This window comes from Moschus berezovskii, chromosome 26 (assembly GCF_049115385.1).
Source record: "Moschus berezovskii isolate FMDL1 chromosome 26, NW_MosBer_1.0, whole genome shotgun sequence".
Lineage (NCBI taxonomy): Eukaryota > Metazoa > Chordata > Mammalia > Artiodactyla > Moschidae > Moschus > Moschus berezovskii.
Window position 1 is genome coordinate 11,860,160 of NC_142485.1, and position 23,518 is coordinate 11,883,677.

The following is a 23,518-nucleotide window of genomic DNA, read 5'->3' on the forward strand; positions in this document are numbered from 1 at the left end:
AAAACTGGAATCTGACTGCTCTACTATCTTAACGCCTCTTACCAAGTCCTCTAATACTTACGGGGGCTTCCCCCCAACCACCTTTCTCTGAAAACATTAATTCAGAGCTGTAGTTTAAAAGTTCTCCTCGGCTTAATAGGAGTGTTCCAATCCAAGCCCCTCTGATAGCTTTCTAACTTGCATGACAAGTTTGTCCGGGCTCTTACAACTACGAATGTGACTGTTTATAGCCTCCCAGCCATGCAAGGACAGAAAGCCTAATATTCTAAAATACAGGAATCTGTTGAAGAAGTTAAAATCATTAGAGTAGTACTAAAAAAGATTTCATTGTTGAATCAATGCTTGCTGCAGTTTCCTCTATCTATTGTATCCTTGGAAATATATTAATCACATATAGAGAATATAAGTAGTAGCCTTTGATTTAACCACATCATATCTTAAGTTAATAAGTTCCTTTCTTGCAGCTCACTACACCGGTGCCTTATAGGAATGTAACTTTGTTATGCACCTAACTTTAGGAAAGTCACCTTAAAAGAAAAGTCTTTTACTTGCTAACTAACCTACTGTCAGGAGAAGAGGGCCATAAAACTGTTAGCAGGCCCCCTGGCCAGAAGATAATGTAAACCACCTAAAAACTTTTATCACGAGACACACAAAAATAAGCCCTGATCCTGATAAGGGTCAAGACTGCTGACCCCACCCGATTTTGGCGTGACTCTATACCTCCCTTTCTCTGTTTCTTATGCGCATAACTTAGGGTATAAAAGCAACACTGGAAAATAAAGTTTTGGGCCTTGCTCACTGAAGCTTGGTCTCTCCCCGTGTCGTTCTTTCTCTTTTTCCATCCTTTTCTCTATTCTCCTTTTTCTGGTTGAGATCCTTGGAGCGCTGGGCCCTCTGAGTTTACTTATCTGCCTGGGCTTCTAAGACCCACTCGAGGGGGTGCCCTGGTGGGGTGCCTCCAGTGATTCGAGAGGGCGCCTGCGGCCTACATAAACAGAGCAAACCCCATGCTGGGGTTTTATTGGTTTCCAGCGTAAACCAAGGAATCATCAGCCCCTGTCTCTCTCTTTCTCTCTCTCTCTGACGCCGACGCCGTTCATCCCGAGGATACCCTGGGCCATATCGAGGCTGGACCCCGATACTCTGTAATATAAAAAAGCCAGCAATAAATGATCAAGCCCTCCCTTCACAGAACTCATTCTTGGGACAACATGGAAGAGTCGTCCAATTCATCACCTTAATTTTTTAAATGTTGAGTCACCCTAAAAGGAAAGCCAATACAATCAGGTGGATAAAGATCAAAGATACAAAAGGATGTAATAATGAAGTCTCCTTCCCACTGTTTCTAAACCACTAGTTCCCAACTTCTGACAACTGTTATCAATTTCTATGTATCTTCCAGATATTATTCACTGTGTGTACAAGCAATTACTTATATCTGGTTCATAAAGAAATATGACTATAAAAATAACATTCATGGATTGCCTTACAGGTATACGGCTCAAACACTTTCCTAGATCTGGGGTTTGACATTTTTTGAATCACGGACCTATCTGAGAATCTAATGAAACCTATGGATTTCTCCCCAGAAAAGACATCATACACATGTACTGTATACCCAAAACTGTAAGTAGAATTTCACTAGACTCGTAGACTTTTTCTGTCCCCTACAAGCTCTGTGCGTGGACTGCAGGTTAAGAACTTCCTCCTGTCCCAATGAGAGGAGATTAGCTAAACCAGATATTAAAATGGTGTGATCCTGGTGCATAAATAAATGAGTCAATAGAAAAGAACAGAAAGTTCAGAAGTAAGACTTAAAAACCCACAGAAATTTAATACAATGAAGTTAGAATCTCAAATCTATTAACAGTGTTTTCCAGATGGAGAGTCATCTGGAAAATGATTTGAGTCAATTCACATGTTCTTACAAGGATAAATTTGAAGAGAATCAAAGATTTACATGTAAAAATGAAACCCTAAAATATCAGAATAAACTGTGGTAAGGAATTCTCTGGAGAACAAGGAAAATCTAAGCATGACACAAATTCCAGAAGCCAAAAAAAGAGTAAATTTGACTACATAAAAATCAAAGTTTATACTTAGCAAAAAACCAATGTACACAATGTTAAAGAATAACTGGGGAAAAGTTATTTACAACTCATATCACAGATTTTATCAGTTAAAAAAAAATTCAATATGAGAGAATAAAGAGTACAGATGACTCCCCAAAAAGAAAATTAAAATGGTCCTTGAGTATATGTCAAGATGATCAACCTTGTAAAGAGGGCAATAATTACAGCATGCATGATACGTACACTAAAAGTCACAAAACAGTTCTGAGAGAAACTAAAGACCACAATACACTGAGAGATACCATTTTTGTGGGTCAGAAAACAGTATTATTAAGGTATCAGTTCTACCCCCCAAAATTGATCCACAGATAAAATGCAATCACAATCAAAATCCCTAAAAAGCTTTTTGGTTGAAATTAACAAGTTCATTCTAAACTACATATGGAACTACAAAGGACCCACAATACCTGAAGGGCTTACAATACCTAATTTCAAGCCTTACTATAAAGCTACAGTAATTAGGACAGGGTTTTATTGATGTAAAGATTGACAAACAGATCAACAGAACAAAACAGAGCCAAGGCAATTCAACAGTTTCTCCATATGAATAAACTTTTCAACAAATATTGCTAAAATAACAGGAAAGCCACAGGCAAAACAATGAACCTCAATCCTTTCCTCACACCATATTTAAAAAATTAACCAAAATGGATCACAGACCTAAATGTAAAAACTAAAATGACACAACTTCTAAAACTAAAGAGAAATAAGATTTGATGTTGGATTTGGGCTTCCCTGATAGCTCAGCTGGTGAAGAATCTGCAATGCAGGAGACCCCAGTTTGATTCCTGGGTCAAGAAGATCCCCTGGAGAAGGGATAGGCTACCCACTCCAGTATTCTTGGGCTTCCCTGGTGGCTCAGGGGGTAGAGTATCCACCTGCAATGCGGGAGGCCTGGGTTTGATCCCTGGGTTGGGACGATCCCCTGGAGAAGGGAAAGGCTACCCACTCCAGTATTCTGGCCTTGAGAACTCCATGGACTGTATAGTCCATGGGGTCGCAAAGAGTCGGACATGACTGAGTGATTTAAAGATTTCTTATCTATGTCAGAAAAGCACAAACATCAATAAATTGGACTTCATCAAAATACATTTTTGCTTTTCAAAACATACTTGTTAAACAAATGAAAAACCACATCCTGAGGAAAAAAAAATATCTGAAAAGGACTTGTAAATATAGTATAGGAAAATCTTGAAACTTAATAATGAAATAATCCAATTTTTTAAACGGGAAAAAGATTTTAACAGACAATTCACCAAAGATGACGCATGGATGGCAAGGGGGATCAATCAAGGTGGCAGAGTAAGAAGACATGGAACTCACTCCTTGCCAACAAACAGATCTAAAACACATCTATATATGGAATAATTCTCATTGGAAACTGGCAGAAAAACTGTACAACCAAGGCTGTGAGAGAGATCCACATATAATTGGGTAGGACAGGAAGAAAAGTGATCAGGTCAGCACCTGTGCGCCTGAGAGGGGACTCGGAGGAAGAGGGAGAACACTGGGGCAGAGACCCATCCCAGGGAATGAACAGTGAGAGTCTCAGGTAGGATGCTGCAGGCCTGGGGTCCTAACTGGGGAAGATGAACCACACCTGGCTGGAGGGTAGGTAGGACTAGCAGGAGGGCTGTGGGAGGGAGGTGGGGAGGGAGTGTCTGTGTGTGTGCTGGCTTGTGTACCCCCACAGGGAGAGCAGGGCAGAGAGGGAGGTTGGACGAGTGCTCCAGTGGCTGCCAGGTTCCCCGCCTGGGCACACACCTCCGCTCCGTGTCCTCCACCAGGACGACGTGGCACTGCACAGCATCCAGGGGTAACCCAGGCCTGGGGCGGAGCCTGGTTGGGGGCAGCAGTCATGGTTGGCACTTACTCAAGTGGCGCATCAGAAGGAGCCTAGCATTCTGATGGCAGCCTCTACCCCACAGCTCCCGCAGGATATACACAGAAACTCCACACAGGCCCCCAGGGACCCTGAAGGATGGCCCCATGACAAGACAAGTGGTGGAGGCTGGGCAAGGGGGACATGCAGGTGAGGCTGTGTGTGAGCAGAACAAGGGAACAAGTGCAGCTTCAGCAGGGAGACAGCTCAGACCTCTGCCTGCAGAGGGTCCACATCGGTACCACTTTGGTCAGTACTTCCCGGCTCTGAGGCAAGGCTTCCAACACAGGAAGGGGGAAAACACACACCCACAGGGAACAGAGCCAGCCTGGGCCCAACCCTTGCCTCCAGCAACTTGGATCAGATCCTATACCAGCAGGGTGCCAGCCACTGGGCAGGGGCAAGGTCTGCCTCACACCCAGCTCCAGCCCCACCCCCTGCTGAGGGGATATCTGAGGGAATCCAGCTCTCCCAGTGGAGACACTGGGCACATGCAGTCTGTATAAGGATGCTCCCACATCAGAATTGGAGAAGGAAATGGCAACCCACTCCAGTACTCTTGCCTAGAAAATCCCATGGACAGAGGAGCCTGGTAGGCTGTAGTCCATGGGGTCGCTACTAGTCGGACACGAATGAGAGACTTTACTTTCAATTTTCACTTTCACGCATTGGAGAAGGAAATGGCAACCCACTCCAGTGTTCTTGCCTGGAGAATCCCAGGGATGGCGGAGCCTGGTGCGCTGACGTCTATGGGGTCGCACAGAGTCGGACACGACTGAAGCGACTTAGCAGCAGCAGCAGCAGCAGCACATCAGAATACCCCTTTAAGACCACAAGAGGTAACTGTTTCACCTAGATTCACAGTGACAGAGAAAGTTAAGCAAAATAAAAATGCAGAGGAACTGCTCTCAATTGGAACAAGAGGAAAAAACCCTGAAAAAAACAGTAATGAAACAGAAATAAACAATTTACCAAGTAAAGAATTCAGAACATTGTTAATAAAAATGTTAATTGAATTTAGGGAAAAGAATAGATGAACATAGTGAGAATTTTAAAAAGGAACTAGAAAATATTTAAAAAGACCCAATCTGAAGAGAATAATAGCTGCCAAAAAAAAAAAACACACTAAAAGGAATGAATACCAGACTAAGTGATACCAAAGAACACATACATGATCTGAAAGACAGAAAAATGGAAATCATCCAATCAGAACAGCAAAAAAAAATCAGATTTTTAAAAATGAAATCAGTATAAGAAATCTCTGAAATAACATTAAATAACCAACATTCACATTATAGAAGACAGAAGAAAGCAGGGCATCAAAAATGCAGCTGAGGTGATTACCGCTAAAAACTCTCCAAACCTGAAGGAAATAAGATATCCAGGAACAGGAAGCACAGAGGGCCCCAAACAAGTTGAACTGAAGGAAACCCACATCAAGAGATAACATAATTAAAATGGCAAAAGGTAGAGAGAGGCTTCTAAAGGCAGCAAGAAAAAAAGAAAACAGAATCCCCACCCATAAGACTATCAGCTGATTTCTCTGCAGAAACTGTGCGGGCCAGAAGGGAGTGGCATGATCTGCAACCTAGAGTACTCTGCCCAGCAAGATTACCATTTAGAGCTGAAAGAGAGACAAAGAACTTCTCAGACAAGCAAAAAACTGAAAGATTTCATCAATACTAAACCTACTCTAAAAGAAACGTTAGTGGGTTTTCTCTAAGTGGAAACGAAGTAAGAACCTACAGAGAAGAAATACAGAGTAAGGACTGAGGACCAACAACGTAACTCAGCAGTACGGAGACTAAAAGACAAAAACTGTGAAAGCAACTGTAACAATAAACAGTTAAGGGATAAACATGAAATAGGAAGATACACAATACGACATCAAAATGTGGAGGAGGGGAACAGAAATGTAGAATGTTCAGAATGTGTTTGAACTTATATGACTGCCAGTTTAAAACGAGATATAGGTCAACATATATGAACCCCATGGTAATCACAAAAAAAAAAAAAAACTACGCAAAAACTGAAAAGAAAGGAACACAAGCATACTGCTAAATAAAATCATTAAATTGTTCAGTCATACATATCCGACTCTGCTACCCCATGGACTGCAGCCCACCAGGCTCCTCTGTCCATGGGATTCTCCAGGCAAGAATACTGGAGTGGGTTGCTATTCCCTTCTCCAGGGGATCTTCTGGATCCAGGAATTGAACCCAGGTCTCTCATACTGCAGGCAGATTCTTTACCATTTGAGTCACCAGAGAAGCTCCCTAAACCACAAAGGAAGAAACAAAAAGAACAGAGAACTACAAAACAACTGGAAAACAAGTAATAAAATGGCAATAAGTACATATCTGTATCAATAATTACTTTAAATGTCAATGGGCTAAATATTCCTATGAGACAAAACAGACTTGACAACAGTGGCTGTAACAGAAGACAAAGAAGGGCATTCTATAATGATAAAGGGATCAATACCAGGACAAGCCATAATGTTTAACATATATGCATCCAAGACAGGAGCACCTCAACATGTAAAGCAAATACTAACACACCTACAGGGAGACACTGACAGTAACACTAACAGGGATGGGGACTTTACCATCCCACCTTTATCAGTGGACAGATATCCAGACAGGAGCTCTATAAGGCAACAATGGCCTTAAATGACACATTATAGACGGTCTGAATATATTAGATATCTACAAGGACATTCTGTCCGAAAATAGCAGAATACAGGCTTTTTTTTCTCAAGTGCACATGAAATGTCCTCCAGAACAGATCACATGTTAAAAGGATAGAAATTATACCAAGCATTTTTTCCAACCACAACAGTATGAAACTAGAAATCAATTACAGAAAGAAAAACGGGAAAAGAACTCACACATGGAGATTAAATGATATGCTACCAAAAAAACAACGGATCAATAGAGAAATCAAAAAGGAAACCAGAAAATACCTTGAGACAAATAAAAATGGAAACACAACTCTCCAAAAATCTATGGGATGCAGAAAAAACGGATGTAAGAGAGAAGCTTATAGTGATACAGGCCTTCCTGAGAGAGGCCTTCACTTCCTTGAGAAATAAGAAACATCTCAAACAAACCTACCACCTAAAGGAATTAGAAAAAGAAAACAATCCAAAGTCAGCAGAAGCAAGGGAATAATAAAGATCAGGGAGAGAAGAAATAAAACAGCTCTTAAAGAAAAAAAACAACAGGGCTTCCCTGGTGGCTCAGTTGTGAAGAATTCACCTGCCGATGCAGGAGACACAGATTCAATCCCTGGTCTACTACGCCTGTGCTCTAAGAGCGCTGAAACTGCAACTACTGCGTCCAGGTACTGCAACTACTGCAGCCCACATGCCCTTGAGCCCATGCTGCGCAATGAGCCGCCACCACAAGGAGAAGCCCATGCACTGCAACCAAGAGTAGCCCCTGCTTGCCACAACTAGAGAAAAGCCGGTGCAGTAATGAAGACCCAGCACAGCCATAAATAAATAAATACAAAATTCTAAAAAACAATAGAAAATACCAATGAAAACAAGAGTTAGTTTCTTGAAAAGATAATCAAAAACTGATAACCTTTAGCCAGGCTCGCCGAGAGAGAGAACCCAAAATAATCAAAATAAGAAATGAAAGAGGAGAAATTACAACTGATACCACAGAGATAGAAAAACATAAGAGGATACGATCAATGGTCATATTCCAGCAAATTGGACAAACTAGAAGAAACGGACAAATTTCTAAAAAACATAAAAACTGGTAAGACTGAAATCAATAAGAAACAGACCATCTGAACAAACCAAACACTAGTAGTGAAATTGTATTTGTAATTTAAAAATTTCACAGGAGGCTTCCCTGGTGGCTCAGTGGTGACGAATCTGCCTGCCAATGCAGGAGACACAGGTTCGATCCCTGGTCCAGGAGGATCCCACATGCCGCGGAGCAACTGAGCCTCTGCATCACAACTACTAAGCCTGTGCCCTAGAGCCCAGGGGCCTCAACTGCTGAAGCCTGCCCAGCCTACAGCCCATTCTTCACAACCAGAGAAGCCACTGAAATGAGAAGCCCACGCACTGCAACTAGAGAAAAGCCTGTGCAGCAACAGAGATCCAGCACAGCCAAAAATAATAAGTAAAAATTACATATTAAAAAAAAAAACTCCCAGGAAACAAAAGTCCAGGACCAGCTTCCCAGGGGGATTCTAGCAAACTACAAAGAAGATTAACACTCAACCTTTTTAAACTATTCCAAAAACTGAAGAGGAAGAAACTCTCCCAAATGCATTCTGTGAGGCCATCATTATCCTGATACCCAAATCAGATCAATACACTACAAAAGAGGAAAACTACAGGCCAATGTCTTTGATGAACATAGATGCAAAACTCCTCAACAAAATATTATAACAATCCAAAAAGATAAATAAAAGATCATACACAATGATCAAGTGGGATTTATTCCAGGGACACAAAGATGCTTCAGTATTCACAGTTCAATCAGTGTGACACACCACATCAACAAAAGGAAGGACAAACATCACATGATCATCTTAATAGATACAGAAATAGCATTTAATAAAATTAAATATACATTTACAAAAATTCTCCAAGTTGGTGTAAAGAGACCATACCTTAACATAATAGATTGCTTATGACAAACCCACAGCTATCATCATATACAACAATGAAAAGCTGAAAGCCTTTCCTCCAAATTCAGGAACAAGACAAAGATGCCCACTCTTGCTTCTTTGATGTAACATCAATAGTACTAGAAGTCCAAGCCACAACAATCAGAGGAAGGGAAGGAAGGAAGGAAGAAAAAGCACCCATGTTGGAAGGGAGGAAGTAAAACTCACTATTTACAGACGACGTGAGACTTTAATATAGAGAACCCTAAAGCCTCCACCAAAAAGCTATTAGAACAAATGAATTCAGTAAGCTTGCAGGATATAAGATTAATATACAGAAATCTAATGCTTTTCTATATGATATTAACGAAAAAAAGTAAAAAAAAAAAAAAAATCCCATTTAAAATTACATCAAAAAGAATAAAATGCCCTAAGAATAAACTTAACCAAGGAAATGAAAGCCTATGCTCTAAGAATTATAAAACACTGAGGAAGGAAACTAAAGATGATATAAAGAAGTGAAAAGATATTTTGTGCTCTTGGATCAGAAGAATTAATATTTTTAAAATGGCCATACTACCCAAAGCAACCTACAGACTTAATGTTATCCCTACTGAAATACCCATGACATTTTGCACAGAACTAGCACAAATGATGGAGAAGGAAATGGCAACCCACTCCAGTGTTCTTGCCTGGAGCATCCCAGGGACGGGGGACCCTGGTGGGCTTCTGTCTATGGGGTCACACAGAGTCGGACATGACTGAAGTGACGCAGCAGCAGCAGCACAAATGAATCAAAAATTTATACAGAATCACAAAGGCCCTATATCATCAAAGCTATCCTCCCAGACTTCGAACTACACTACAAAGCTACAGTTATCGAAATATATTAGTACTGGCACAAAAACAGACACACAGGACAATGCAACAGAATAGAGCCCAGAAATAAACCCACACACCCACAGTCAACTAATCTACAACAAAGGAGGTAAGAATATACAATGGAGAAAAGACAATTTCTTCGATAAGTGGTGCTGGGAAAACTGGACAGCAACATGTAAAAGAAGGACATAAATCTCTGCACACCATATACAAAAATAAACTCATAACGGATTAAACATCTAAACACAAGAGTGGAAACCACAGACCTCCCAGAAGAGAACACGGGAAGAACACTCTTTGATATAAATCATAGCAAAATATTTCGGGTCTGTCTTTCAGAGCAAAAATAAGCAAATGGAACCTAATTAATCCATAAAAGCTTTTTACCAGCAAAGGAAACCATAGACAAGATGAAACCAAAAGCTACTGAATGGGAGAAAATATCTGCAAGTGATATGAGCAATAAGGGGTTAATATTCAAAATATATACACAGCTTATAAAGCTCAATATCAAAAATGTCCCCAAATAACCCAATCAAAAAATACGCATAAGACTGAAAAGGAAGACATACAAATGGACAATGGCCACATGAAAAGGTGGTCAATATCACTATTTCTCAGGGAAACTGAATTCAAAACCAAATGAAACATTACCTCACACCTGTCAGAATGGCTGTCATCAAAAAGAACACAAATAATAACTTGGCAACGACGTGGAAAAAATAGAACTCTTATCTACTGCTGGCGGGAATGTAAATTGCAGTCACTGTAGAACACTGTATAGAGGCTCCTCAAAAAAACAGAAATAGAACTATCATATGATCCAGCAATTCCACTCCTTGGCATATATCCAGAAAAAATGAAAACACTAACTCGAAAAGATATATGCACCCCAGTGTTCCTAGCCACACTATTCATAATAACTAGCATATGGAAGCAACCTAAGCATCCATCAACAGACAAATAAACAAAGATGTGATACATATTCACAATGGAATAATACACAGCCATAAAAAAGAACAGAATTTTGCCATTTGTAGCAACATGGATGGACCTAAAGAATATTATGCTTAGTGAAGTAAGTCCTCATTGTATCACAGGTATTTGATAGATGTAGGAAAAGCAGGATAGGGCAGTGCTCATTTGGGATTAGAATGATGGCTTGTTCGTAATTTGGATAACGGGCACATGAAAGGGTGCTCAACATCACTAATCCTCATGGAAATTCAAAACCACAATGAAATATCCCCTCACACCTTTCAGAATGGCTGTCATTAAAGAAAGTAATAATAATAAACGTTGTTAAAAATAAACACAAATAATAATTAAGGCTGAGCACTGAAGCTGAAACTGCAGTACTTTGGCCACCTCATGCGACGAGCTGACTCACTGGAAAAGACTCTGATGTGGGGAAAGGTTGGGGGCGGGAGGAGAAGGGGACGACAGAGAATGAGATGGCTGGATGGCATCACCGACTCTGTGGACATGAGTTTGAGTGAACTCCGGGAGTTGGTGATGGACAGGGAGGCCTGGCGTGCTGTGATTCATGGGGTCGCAGAGAGTCGGACACGACCGAGTGACTGAACTGAACTGAACTGAAGGCTTAATAAACAAAGAAGGCTGAATGCCAATGCTTTTGAACTGTGGTGTTGGAAGTCTTAAGAGTCCCTTGGACTGCAAGGAGATCCAACCAGTCAATCCTAAAGGAAATCAATCCTGAATATTCACTGGAAGGACTGATGCAGAAGTTGAAGCTCCAATACTTTGGCCACCTGATGGGAACAACTGACTCATTGGAAAAGACCCTAATGCTGGGAAAGATTGAAGGCAGGAGGAGAAGGAGATGACAGGATGAGATGGTTGGATGGCATCACCGACACGATGGACATGAGTTTGAGTAAGCTCTGACAGTTGGTGATGGACAGGGAGGCCTGGCGTGCTGCAGTCCATGGGGTCGCAAAGAGTCAGACACGACTGAGTGACTGAACTGAAGACAAAAAAAAAAACCCAAAACAAAAACGAACACTTACCAGTAGCACAGATGGCTTTGTAAAGCAAATAAATATTCATTAAAACTTTCAATGGGCTTCTCCTGTAGCACATAGTCAATGCGCTGGCCTCCATTCAGCATTCCCACATGGATGGGGGGGGCTTCCTCTTTCACTGGCACAGGGTTCTGTTCCGTGTTAACATCTGGGTGTGAAGGAACCATGGTCAGAATATAGAAGCTTCCAGCCCTCCAAGGCTGTCCCGATCTCCCCTCACACTCCAGCCTCAGCAGAGGCTGAGATACTCTGCTCAGAAAGCTCTCTCTCATCTCCTCTCAGTGCCCTTAAAGCTTGTTCTCAAGCCACACTGATTTTATCCAATCCCCTTTCTTTCCTATACCTATGACAGCTTTACCTTTGGTTTACAAACTAAATGCAAGCAGGGTTAGATCGCCTTAGGCAGTTGAAAAGAAACTCCTTTTGCAGTTAAAGCAAAAGAATCCAGTATTAACTGTGCAATCAAAAGAAGTGTCCTAGCTAGTCCCCAGCCAGGAAAATAAAACTGACCCATGAATACACAAACATTCCCCAGTAAAAGCAACGTTCTTCACAGTGTAGGCTCTTAGCATCACCGCCACAGTGCCCGAGTGGGGAATGGTTTAAAGCCTAGTTACTAGATGCTCAGCTTCTTTTAACATTTTCCCTCACAAATGTGTTTCCACAATTTGTGGCTATTTGATGACAGAAAGAAACCAGCAGAGCTGAAGGCCCAGTAGGACTCAGAGTCTAGTGCTGGTTCTCAAGAACAACAAGGGGAAAGTTAAGAAGACCCTGGGAGAATAAGAACCAGACTTCAGGGAGTCCCTCTTATCTGGCCTGGTGCAGGTAATCACTGTGTACAGTGTCACTGACCACTAGGCTTCTCCGAATTTGACTCAGGTTCTGCTTCTGTTTCTTCCACAGTTTCTGAAGCTTGTAAGGCAGGGTATGGAGCTCTGGTGAAAGACTTCCAGGCCATCCGCAGCGAACCTAGCAAGTTATTCTTAAGGTCCATGCTCATCCTGGTCAAGCCCTCTCTCAGTTCTGAAACACATGTGAAAAAGAACACTACATGGTTTACAGAGGTAAAAGGGCTCAACACAGCTAAGCAGAGTGAATGAGGTCCAGTCAGCCTGTGCTGACCAGAAGGTCTACAATTATCAGGTCTGGACTCAAGACATACCTAAGTGCATCCGCTTCCTGCCTTTATGATGTGGGATCAGCATTGGCTCAAATTCCACTCCCGGGACCACCATTGGTTCAATCCTATAGGCCACAGGATCAAACTACATGCAGAAAACAATAGTTACATACACCTCTGCTGATTATAATGATGGTCTCAGGAATAAAATAATTATAAGCTCATTTATTTTTAAATGTACTTGTTCTGCCCCCTTCACTTCCAGATTCATATTATAAATTTTCTCATTAGTACAAAATAGTATAGAAAAAAGTAAATCAACACAATAGACTACCATATGCTCTTTACCAATAAGCCCTAACATTCAGGTAAAATCACAAGAGCTGTCCAATGCTTACAGGGTGATAAATATTGAAGAAACCTTTACATGTTGGAAATCTGTAGTTGGGGTCAATTCTTTTCAGTCCCCGGACAGTAAGGAACATTCCAATGGGAGATCCAAAGGCAAAGAATATTTCTGGTTTATAGATAAGCCGGGGGTATTTTACAGGTACCTGGATGAAAGAAATAAAAGCATCTCTTATTGATAATAAAAGGTACATCTGTTCCTACAATACCAATGGCAAACAATAAAATGACCAAAGAGAATGAGTACTGTTTACCTGCCCAATGCCGACGTCCAGACCATTAGTACTACTGTAGAACTCCGACTCTTTGGGGATATTAGACATATTTGCCCCTGCAGGTGATTGCAGGGTTGGTCTATTAACACCCTAAAGAATAAACAATAGTTCTGTGGAGCTGCTAAGTAGTAAAAATATCCAAAGGATTACACAGTTTTCTACTGGTTTAAAAGGATGCTTGGGAAGGTTTTGAAATGACAGTCAACAATTTTAAGAAGAATCTCTCAGAAAACAAAATAAAGCTAATGAAAACCAAAGCTGCCTTAAATTATGAATTGGTATCCCTACATGCTCTGAAATGATGAAAGCTGTACAAAGCCATCTGGGTAGTGACTGAAACTTTGGGCAACCATCATGAGAGAAAATGAGCCCTGAGGGATGCTGGGGGCTGCTGAAAAGTTCAGTGAAGTACTATGCCTTTCTAATCAAAGCAAACAGTATGTGTCTATCAGCCTTAAATCAGAACCAAGCAACCTGCTAAATGGTTGAAAGATAATCATCTAGGCTATGGAAAGGAATTCAGTGGCCAAAACTACTCAGTGCACAAGTACTGTTACAACATGGTTATACCTTGAATACACTATGCAAGTGAAAGAAGCCAGCCACAAAAGGCCACATATCGCATAACTCCATTTATAAGAAATATCCAGAATAAGAAAATACACAGAGACAGAAAATAGATCACTGGTTCACAGGAGGGAGGAATGGGGAGTGACTGCTATTGAATATGATGTTTCTTTTTACAGTGATGGAAATGTTCTGGAATTCGATAGTGGTGATGGTTATTCAACTCTGAATATACCAAGATCCACTGAATTGTATATTTTAAAAGGGGGAATTTTATGGTATGTGATGTGCAGTAATTTCAATAAACTAGTTATAAAGCAAACCAAACAAGGAAAACAACTGAATGGTAGAAGTCCAGGGGAGATAAGACTTCTGACACTAATAATATTTTTAAAGATATTAATAAAGAAAATGTATTTAATTTCTAAAAAAGACAGCCAAAGGTAAATTTTTACAACTGCTTAGCTCCCTATACATCTCACAAAGCACAAGGGTACAAGGAAGTCAGAACACTGTTTAATCCCATAAGCTATATTAAGCACATACCATTGAATTTTTTCTGGTCCTAAAGTAGTTTAGTATCTTCTTTCTTGGTCCTAAGGGAATTCCCATTTCCTGAAGGTCTTTGTCTGTACATAAAGTCTAAGCATAAAAAAATCAAACACTGTTTTTATTTCTAGGCAAAATAAAATCAATTAAATGTCCCATTCTCTGAGAGGAATAGGCCTAAGCACTCTGTTCTTGGCTTTACATGACTAGGAGTCCCCAGTGGTAAAGCATCATTAATAACTATCTCTTAATAAATGAGCTTAAAAAAGGAATATAAAATATCAATACTGGATTTATCAATGCTGCAGTAATACAGATACTATTGTTAAAAAAAAAAAAAGCCTACAGAAGTGACTATCTAACTTCATGACAGAAAAATCCTCCACAGTTTCCACGCCCCTCACATGTTCCGTTCCTGAGAAGGGTTATGTTGCTGTTCGTGTGCATGAGCAGTGAGAACACAAAGCAAACTCAGAGTAGAAAACACACCAACAACCCAGGTGTCGGCTAAAGGGCTGCTCCCTGATGAGGGACGTCTTCCTTCACCCCCGATTAGATCAGCTCATCCTGCTGTACACTCCGAAACCACTGTGTACTTTCCCTGCTTAGGACTTAGCACAGCTGTCATTAACTATGTGTTTGGCTGTCTGTGTCCTTTCCACTCAGCTCTAAGCACCGTGAGGTCTGAACTGTGTCTGCCTTATCAGCACTCTACCTCATACTTGGTACAGCTGCCTGATCATAGTAGGCATTTAGTAAATACCTGTTAAATGAACAAATGTGTCACAAACCTAAAAAACAAAAAAGGAACAACCGAGGTGACAAAAAAATAAGCAAATACCCACAAGTAGAGCTCTGGAAAGTGTAACAGAAAATAAGAGCTGGAAAAGTCAATGGCCTTTACACCTGCTCCCATGTTTTCAGAGCTGTGCTGGGTTTATTCTTTGCTCTATTCCTATTATCACCGTGGCTCCTCTGAACTTTGAATTCCCACAAAGAAAAGATCACTGTATATGATGGGGGAAAAAAAAAAATAATGCTAAAGAGCATGACTAATGATAAAGTATGTATGACTAAAGTATGTATGACTTTAGAGCCTGCTTCTAAAGGGCAGGCTCTTAGCCAGTAGTATGATGAAAATAAGCAATAAAAATACTGAAAATGGAACAGTGTACAGTTTTAAAAGCTTATTTTTACCAGAGCTTCCTTATCTATTTTCTCCTTCTCAAAGATACTAAAGAATTCAGACAGTTGAAGTTTCTTCAAATCTTCCTCCAGTGTTAGTGTATCTCCTTGATCCATGAATATACTTGGCAAATCCTAAAAATTAAATTGTAAAACTTATATTATCTAAATTCATTTAGATTTTTTTTATTAATACTACTTTGCAATAAAGAAAAGCACTATGTAAGATAGTCACACAGTATCTTAACTTTGACTAAATCGAAATGTATTCGAAATATAAACTAAAATGTGATTGATCTTTAAGTTTTGAAACTTTATATGTTTTTAAATACATGAATCGGTGAATGAAGAGTATTAAAGTATTCTTCATCATCATTAACAAAACTTTCCCTGAGCTCTTAGTAGTGTTTAGGGACTGCTTTCAAGCAGAATTTCTATAAACTATATCAATTTGTATTCAATTCATTCTTCATTTCCTCATATGCAAATTCCATTTCAAATCAATGATTCTATAACTCTAATAATAGATCAGTAGTGCATATTTATAATGAAAATAAGATAACCATAATTATTTTAGAATGTGGCAAATGTTTATAGATGCATATTAGTTAGTATCTTGCTTCCATCATCCAAGAATAACAGAGATAATTACAAATCTGCTTAAAATAAATGTAAATTTAATATTATGGTATGAGACTAAATGGGAAAAAAAGTCTAAAATCTAAAAATCCCTACCAAGAAAATAGTACAAGAAAACCTATCTGAACATCTAAATTACCTTTTTACTGTCAGTGTCTCCCAAAGAATCTTTCTGATTTGTTAGGATATCAAACAATATAAGCGACCCTGTAAGTAAAACAGAAGAGGAGGGGACAATTTTGAAGCATTAGCACCAAACAGCTGCCTTTTACACAAAAAAGGAGTAAGCCAATTACCCATGCAGCAAAATCTACTAAGTAGGGAGTCTTTCTTTCTAATCCACCATCACCCTTCCAACCCCTTCCTAATATTTCATCACAGACCAGGTCTAGACCTCTGAATCTGACACTGATAAAAGACACTGTACTTCAAAAATACTTAAAAGGTATCCATAAAATGTGATAGCCCTCTCCAGTCATAGAGAATTCATTACCTAAACTGTGACCAGCAATGGATACACTCCCTTTGAAATCAGGGTTCCTCTGCAGAAAAAGTATATAAATTCGGTTCATTTCAGAAGCGACTGTGTCCACGATAGTCTGACAGTAGGTGGGGCTGTTGTAGAAGAAGACATCCAAAATCGTGTCATTGGTAAAGTGTCTAAGGCGGTTAATGCTAGGCAGGGTTATTCGCTGCAGATCTCTGAAAAAAGGAAAGATGTTTTAAGCAGAAAACTTAGATAAATTCCATAACCTCCTTTATGCTAGAGAAATAGCAAAGCAGCAATAGTAAACACTGCTGCTGCTGCTAAGTCACTTCAGTTGTGTCCGACTCTGTGTGACCCCATAGATGGAAGCCCACCAGGCTCCCCCATCCCTGGGATTCTCCAGGCAAGAACACTGGAGTGGGCTGCCATTTCCTTCTCCAATGTGTGAAAGGGAAAAGTGAAAGTGAAGTCGCTTAGTCGTGTCCGACCCTTAGCAGACCCCAAGGACTGCAGCCTACCAGGCTCCTCCATCCATGGGATTTTCTAGGCAAGAGTACTGGAGTGGCTTGCCATTGCCACTAAAACATACCAGAAGAAGGTACACACCATTCCCTACTCCTGACCCAAGCTGGTTAAACAAAGGCATTGCTCAGCACTTAATAATGCCAACCAAGGTCCGTCTAGTCAAGGCAATGGTTTTTCCTGTGGTCATGTATGGATGTGAGAGTTGGACTGTGAAGAAAGCTGATCGCCAAAGAATCGATGCTTTTGAACTGTGGTGTTGGAGAAGACTCTTGAGAGTCCCTTATACTGCAAGGAGATCCAACCAGTCCATTCTAAAGGAGATCAATCCTGGGTGTTCATTGGAAGGACGGATGCTAAAGCTGAAACTGCAATACTTTGGCCACCTCATGCGACGAGTTGACTCACTGGAAAAGACTCTGATGCTGGGAAAGGTTGGGGGCGGGAGGAGAAGGGGACGACAGAGAATGAGATGGCTGGATGGCATCACCGACTCTGTGGACATGAGTTTGAGTGAACTCCGGGAGTTGGTGATGGACAGGGAGGCCTGGCGTGCTGTGATTCATGGGGTCGCGGAGAGTCGGACACAACTGAGCGACTGAACTGAACTGAAGAAAATGACACAGAAGTACAAAAAGTTTTTTGTTGTACAGAATTTTATATACACTCTCAGCTAACAGCAGAGATGTTCCTAAGCATATTAATGATCAGAAAACATTACAATCACAGGTAACAACTCAAAGGTGAAAAGTACTACTCACACATCTACACCAGTAGAATGCAAGGGACTGTGCCAGTTGACTGGGAGAAATTCTACCCTCCCAATCTGCTGATTTTCTTGGGCTTTCTTAAAATGCGTCTGTAGCAGGTTCAAAGAAACACTGCGAAAATCATTAACTAGAAAAGAAAATTAACTAATGCATTAACAGTGAAGCAATCAATTCACAGAATTAGGATGCAACAGATCATACAATTATACCACACTCATCTACATTTGCTTAGAGCACCTACTGACTAGAGTCAAAACTAGAGTGATATTTAAGAAAAATTAATAGTGCATATAGGAAAAGACATTCCTTCCATATAGAACTGCTTTTACTATACAAAACATTTTCATTACAAACACACACACTAACTTCAAAACTTCTGTGTCACATGAACTGTTTTAATTTTTTAAAAGAATCACTTGACTATGTCAGTTGGCCTTGCACTCAAATAATCATTCATTATCCAATATTTTAGAAAAACCACTGATGTTTAGAATTCATATTACATTGATCTTAACCTTCTAGAAAGTTTATGCTTAGAAGCATTAGTCATTAGGATAAGACTCCCAAATTGGGACAATTAGACTATGAATACTACCTTTCAAAATCAAGTTAATGACCTAAATATTCCAATTAGAGTATCATGAGGTTTATTACAGTGTAAGTTAAAAAAATGTAAGTTTCAGTTGTTCTTTTAAACTAGATTATCTTTATGGTCACATATTTATGGTCCCCTTTAAATTTGGAATAGTTACAAACAGGATAATCACATCATAAAACAATTTTATCAGACTTGAAGGCTTATTCACTCAAGAACTATTAGTTAAGAGTATAAACCTATCAGCCTAAGGAAGTTACTAGCACTTTAGCTCTAAGCTGGGAGGCTTTACTACCTTCCACCTGTCTTCAGCTCTCCAAATCTTATTATGCAGCTAAGAGGACAGCATAAGACAACCCCATCTCAGCTCAGAGGAGCACTAACAGTCCCTTTACATGATCTAACCTGGCACGCTTTGCAAACCTACCACACTGTACAATGCTTCGAAACCGGAGATCACAAGCAGGTCCGATCCCATGGACTACAAAAACCAAGTGATCTATTTGTAAAGGTTCCCCTACAAGTGAAATTATAAAGAAAAGTTATTCAGTATAACTAGTCATGTTCTAAAATCAAACATTCACAATAAGTAGGTAATAGAAATGGGCAAGTTAAAATATGAGCAGATTTTTTTAAAAGACATAAATTTTCCTATATTTCACTACTTAGTAAAAATATTGTGATTTTACTTTGTTTCTAATTTATCTCAAAAGTGTTTCTAATTTATCTTAAAATATTTGGTTGGTGCAAAGTAATTGCGGTTTTTGCATTGTTGAATTTTGCCATTTGATATTGGAAAACATTTTTAATAAATGTGAATTGTTATAGATCTAACATATAGATCTAACAACTAAATGTGTTTTAATACACGTTTCTCACCCTGTTTCTTTGCTAAGTATTATTACTTGCTGTTTATTTTATATTTATTTTAGACTATGAAATGATGTTAGACAAAAAGCAAATTCGAGTGCTTTTCTTAAATAAGGTCAAAATGGGTTGTAAAGTAGCGGAGATAACTTGCAACATCAACAGTACATTTGGCCTAGGAACTGCTAATGAATGTACAGTGCAGCAGTGGTTGAAGTGTCATCTTTTCTTGTTTTGTGCAACAACAATGAATCATTTCTTGATCAGATTGTGACGTGCGACAAAAAGTAGATTTTATACAACAACCAGCGACAGCCAGCTCAGTGGCTGAACCAAGAAGCTCCAAAGTGTTTCCTAAAACTAAAGGCGCACCAAAAAAAAGTCAAGGTCACTGTTTGGTGGTTGGCTGCCACTCTGATCCACCCCAGCTTTCTGAATCCCAGAGAAACCATTACATCTGAGAAGTATGCTCAGCAAATCAATAAGATGCACCGAGAACTGCAACGCCTGAAGCTGGCATTGGTCAACAGAAAGAGTCCAATTCTTCTGCACAACAGCACCCAACCCCACCTTGCACAAACAACACTTCAAAAGTTGAACGAATTGGGCTACACAGTTTTGCTTCATCTGCCATATTCACCCGACCTCTTGCCAACTGACTACTACTTCTTCAAGCATCTTGACAACTTTTTGCAGGGAAAACATTTTCACAACCAGCATGAGGCAGAAAATGCTTTCCAAGAGTTCGTCGAATCTGGAAGCATGGATTTTTATGCTACAGGAATAAAACTTATTTCTTGTTGGCAAAATGTGTTGATTGTAATGGTTCCTATTTTGATATAATAAACATATGTTTGAGCCTAGCTATAATGGCTTAAAATTCATGGTCCAAAACTACAATTAGGTTTGCACTAACCCAGTAAGTTGGTGAAAGAATTTTTCAGGATTTTTAAATTTTACTTTGAAATAACTGCAATCTCACAGAAAACTTGAAAGAATAGTACAAAAAAATCTCTTTTTCACTCAGATTCCATACTTTAACATTATGTGTGTGTGTGTTCACACACATTTATTTTTAGAACCATTTGGGAGTAGGCTGCATACATCATCAGACTTCACACATCACATCTCTTTAAACCTTTAATATTTTGTGTATTTCCTAAGAATATTCTCTTGTATAACCACAGGGCAGTTACCAAATTCAGATAATTTGACATTGACAGAATACTTAAAAGGAATTTTATAATCCAGTTAAATATATTACAAAACCAACCATAAATGCCCCTAGCTAGAGACCAATGGATAATCATCAGGCTCCTACTGAAAATAGTTTCCCCCGGTTGTAAAACTTCAAGGACAGGAGTTACCAGGAATAAATAAGCAAGCAGGAAGAATCACATTTCTTAGAATTAGGACTAAATCAGTTCCTTTGTACTTAGTGACTTCCTGATTAGTAGTGCCCAAATTTTATCCATCCCACCATATATACTTAGCAACTTCAAAAGAGACTTAGCAACTTCAAAAGAGATTTTTATACCTATTAAGCTTCTCACTAGATCAAGTAATACTAATCTTAACTTAGAATAAGTCCAGTGGATTAGAGACCATTTTTTAAGCCTCAAGGTAATCAAAGTCATAGAAAAAGGCCACAGTTTAAGTCATAAACAAGTATATCAGAAGATAAGAAAAAAATGAATGATTAACATTACCACAGTGAATGTCAACAGAGATGTTCTCAACCCCTCTCTTCACTGTTCGAGGTCGACCTTGCTCGGCAGGTGCTGACCCCCATTCATCGGACCCTGCAACTGGCTGGTAATGCACCATAAGCTTAAATAAAAAAAGATCAGAGCAATAAAGATATTTATTCTACATTAAAGACATCTTAATACATTCTGAGGGATGGGGACAAGTCTTTCAAAACATAAAGTGTGAAAGAGAAAGTCACTCAGTTGTGTCCGATTCGGTGATCCCATGGGCTGCAGCCCACCAGGCTCCTCTGTCCATAGAATTCACCAGGCAAGAATAATGGAATAGGTTGTCATTTCCTTCTCCAGGGGAATTTTCCCAACCCAAGGATCAAACCTGGGGTTCCTGCATTGCAGGCAGATTCTTTACTGTCTGAGCCACACACACTCAAATCTCAACTGGAGTTTTGCTATGTAACTCCTACAGCTTGAAATGAGAATCCTGAAAATACATGAGACTAATGTACACTTTAAATATCTCACTATTTTGTTTGTCAACTATATCTCAATAAAGCTAAAAAACAAAAGGAAAAAGAAAATATATCAGGCGAACGTATCTTTCAACAATATCCTACACGAAAGATACGCCACCTAATATGTCAGTAATCTTCTTAATCTACAGTGACATAATTTTCCCTATGAAAATTCTCCTTGTAAGAGCTGAATGAGCAAATAATGGTAGTGGCTACGGTTTTAAGTTTCCTAATTGTGAATGCAATATAAAAATTTCCAAAGGTTATCCTATGTAGAATCGCTAGAAAAAAGAAACCACTAAGAATTAATTGCATTCTCTTTAGTAACTCAATTAATCTTAATCCTAACATTAAAGAAGGGCCTTAATTTGCTTTACCTTTGGATTGTGTAATATAATAATTTCTCTGTTGGGAGACTCCAATTTCTTTTTCCATTCATCCAGAGTTACAGCAAGCATGTAAGTTTCCTTAAAACAAGACACATTTCATTAGATTTCTCTAATGGCTTTTCTATTAAAATTGAACCTCTCTACAAGAATACTGCTAGACAAACAATTACAGTAAGAATATCTTACTCCAATTTATCAAATTTATTTTAATTCTCTTTAAATAACAACAGACACTAGTATAGAATAAAACAAAAAACAATCAACAAAAAATAATCATTCTGCTTCTATCATCTAGACTGGAAAAAACAACTATACACATTTTGATATATTTCTTTCAATGATATTAATGCATACATAATATCCATAAAATTAGGATATTACATATAAAGTTCCTTCTCTTGATTTATCAAATTTATTTAAAAAATTTTTTTAATTACAATAGGTAACGGTGTAGAACAAAGAAAAAAAATCAGTCCTAATTCCATCATCTAGACTAGAAATAATTATTGTTCACATTTTGATATATTTCTTTCAACAATATTAATGTCCTACTCCAATTTAAAGCAAATTTCAGAATAGTTTCAGAGCAAGAAAAATAAAAAGCAAAAATGAACAACTCTATGGTCATAATTTAAATACTAACAATGATCACCATTAGAGAAAAAAATTCTTAAAGACATAAACAGTTTCTGTAGTATTTTAAAATCTGAAAACTACTTTATCCTGAAACTGACTTGCAAAAAGAAATGCCATAAACTGTGTTACAGATAGAACCAAGCTCTCTTTATAAATTCACAAAATAAGTCACAAAGAGGAAGAAGAGAAGAAAAAAATGAAGCAAATGAGTAAAAGAGGTCAAAGGAATACCTCTAGAACTTGGCTGAAGTTCTCTGAGTATGGAACATACTTATTATCTTTGTCTCCCTTGTAAAACCAGGTACATCGTCTCACTTCTGAAGCCAGCTCATCCCAGTAAACAGCATACCGCATCCTCTCCCCCAGATGAACATCATATCTGCCCCCATCAGTGGGAACAATTCTATTATAATCTTTTCCTATTGAGGATTGGAAAGGGGAAAAGAAGCACATAGTATAGCAAAATAAAATACAACTGCCACTCCCAAATTACAACTTTGAGTTATACGCTAAATACTGTTATAAAACACATGAAAGATCCCTTTCTTCTAGGCTAAACCATCAAAATCATTCTTGGCTTTAATGAAACATGAAAAATATAATAACCAAATAATATTTTGCTCTTTTTCTGAGGGGAGATCATAGTATCCCTTAAAAAAAAAAAAAAACTGTAAATAAGAAAGCTTTTCTGAATTTTTTGCTTAAG

General features: G+C 38.9%; 1 protein-coding gene across 4 annotated transcripts in view; it reads right to left on the bottom strand.

Moving 5' to 3' along the window:
- Window positions 1-23,518, bottom strand: part of DDHD2 (DDHD domain containing 2) — a 28,780-nt gene that overhangs the window by 3,164 nt on the left and 2,098 nt on the right. For 2 of the 4 annotated variants that reach the window (XM_055416602.2, XM_055416600.2), the window contains exons 3-16: window positions 23,044-23,231; window positions 22,165-22,254; window positions 21,276-21,396; window positions 19,127-19,216; window positions 18,096-18,231; window positions 16,819-17,027; window positions 16,465-16,532; window positions 15,699-15,821; window positions 14,499-14,594; window positions 13,365-13,475; window positions 13,101-13,256; window positions 12,745-12,847; window positions 12,435-12,605; window positions 11,565-11,727 (exon numbers count right to left, since the gene is read on the bottom strand). In XM_055416602.2, coding sequence (XP_055272577.2) covers window positions 11,565-11,727; window positions 12,435-12,605; window positions 12,745-12,847; window positions 13,101-13,256; window positions 13,365-13,475; window positions 14,499-14,594; window positions 15,699-15,821; window positions 16,465-16,532; window positions 16,819-17,027; window positions 18,096-18,231; window positions 19,127-19,216; window positions 21,276-21,396; window positions 22,165-22,254; window positions 23,044-23,166 — 1,760 coding nt within the window. In that variant the 5' untranslated portion in view covers window positions 23,167-23,231. The remainder of the gene's footprint in view (window positions 1-11,564; window positions 11,728-12,434; window positions 12,606-12,744; window positions 12,848-13,100; window positions 13,257-13,364; window positions 13,476-14,498; window positions 14,595-15,698; window positions 15,822-16,464; window positions 16,533-16,818; window positions 17,028-18,095; window positions 18,232-19,126; window positions 19,217-21,275; window positions 21,397-22,164; window positions 22,255-23,043; window positions 23,232-23,518) is intronic. The other 2 variants (XM_088832775.1, XM_055416601.2) reach the window with 2 other exon arrangements.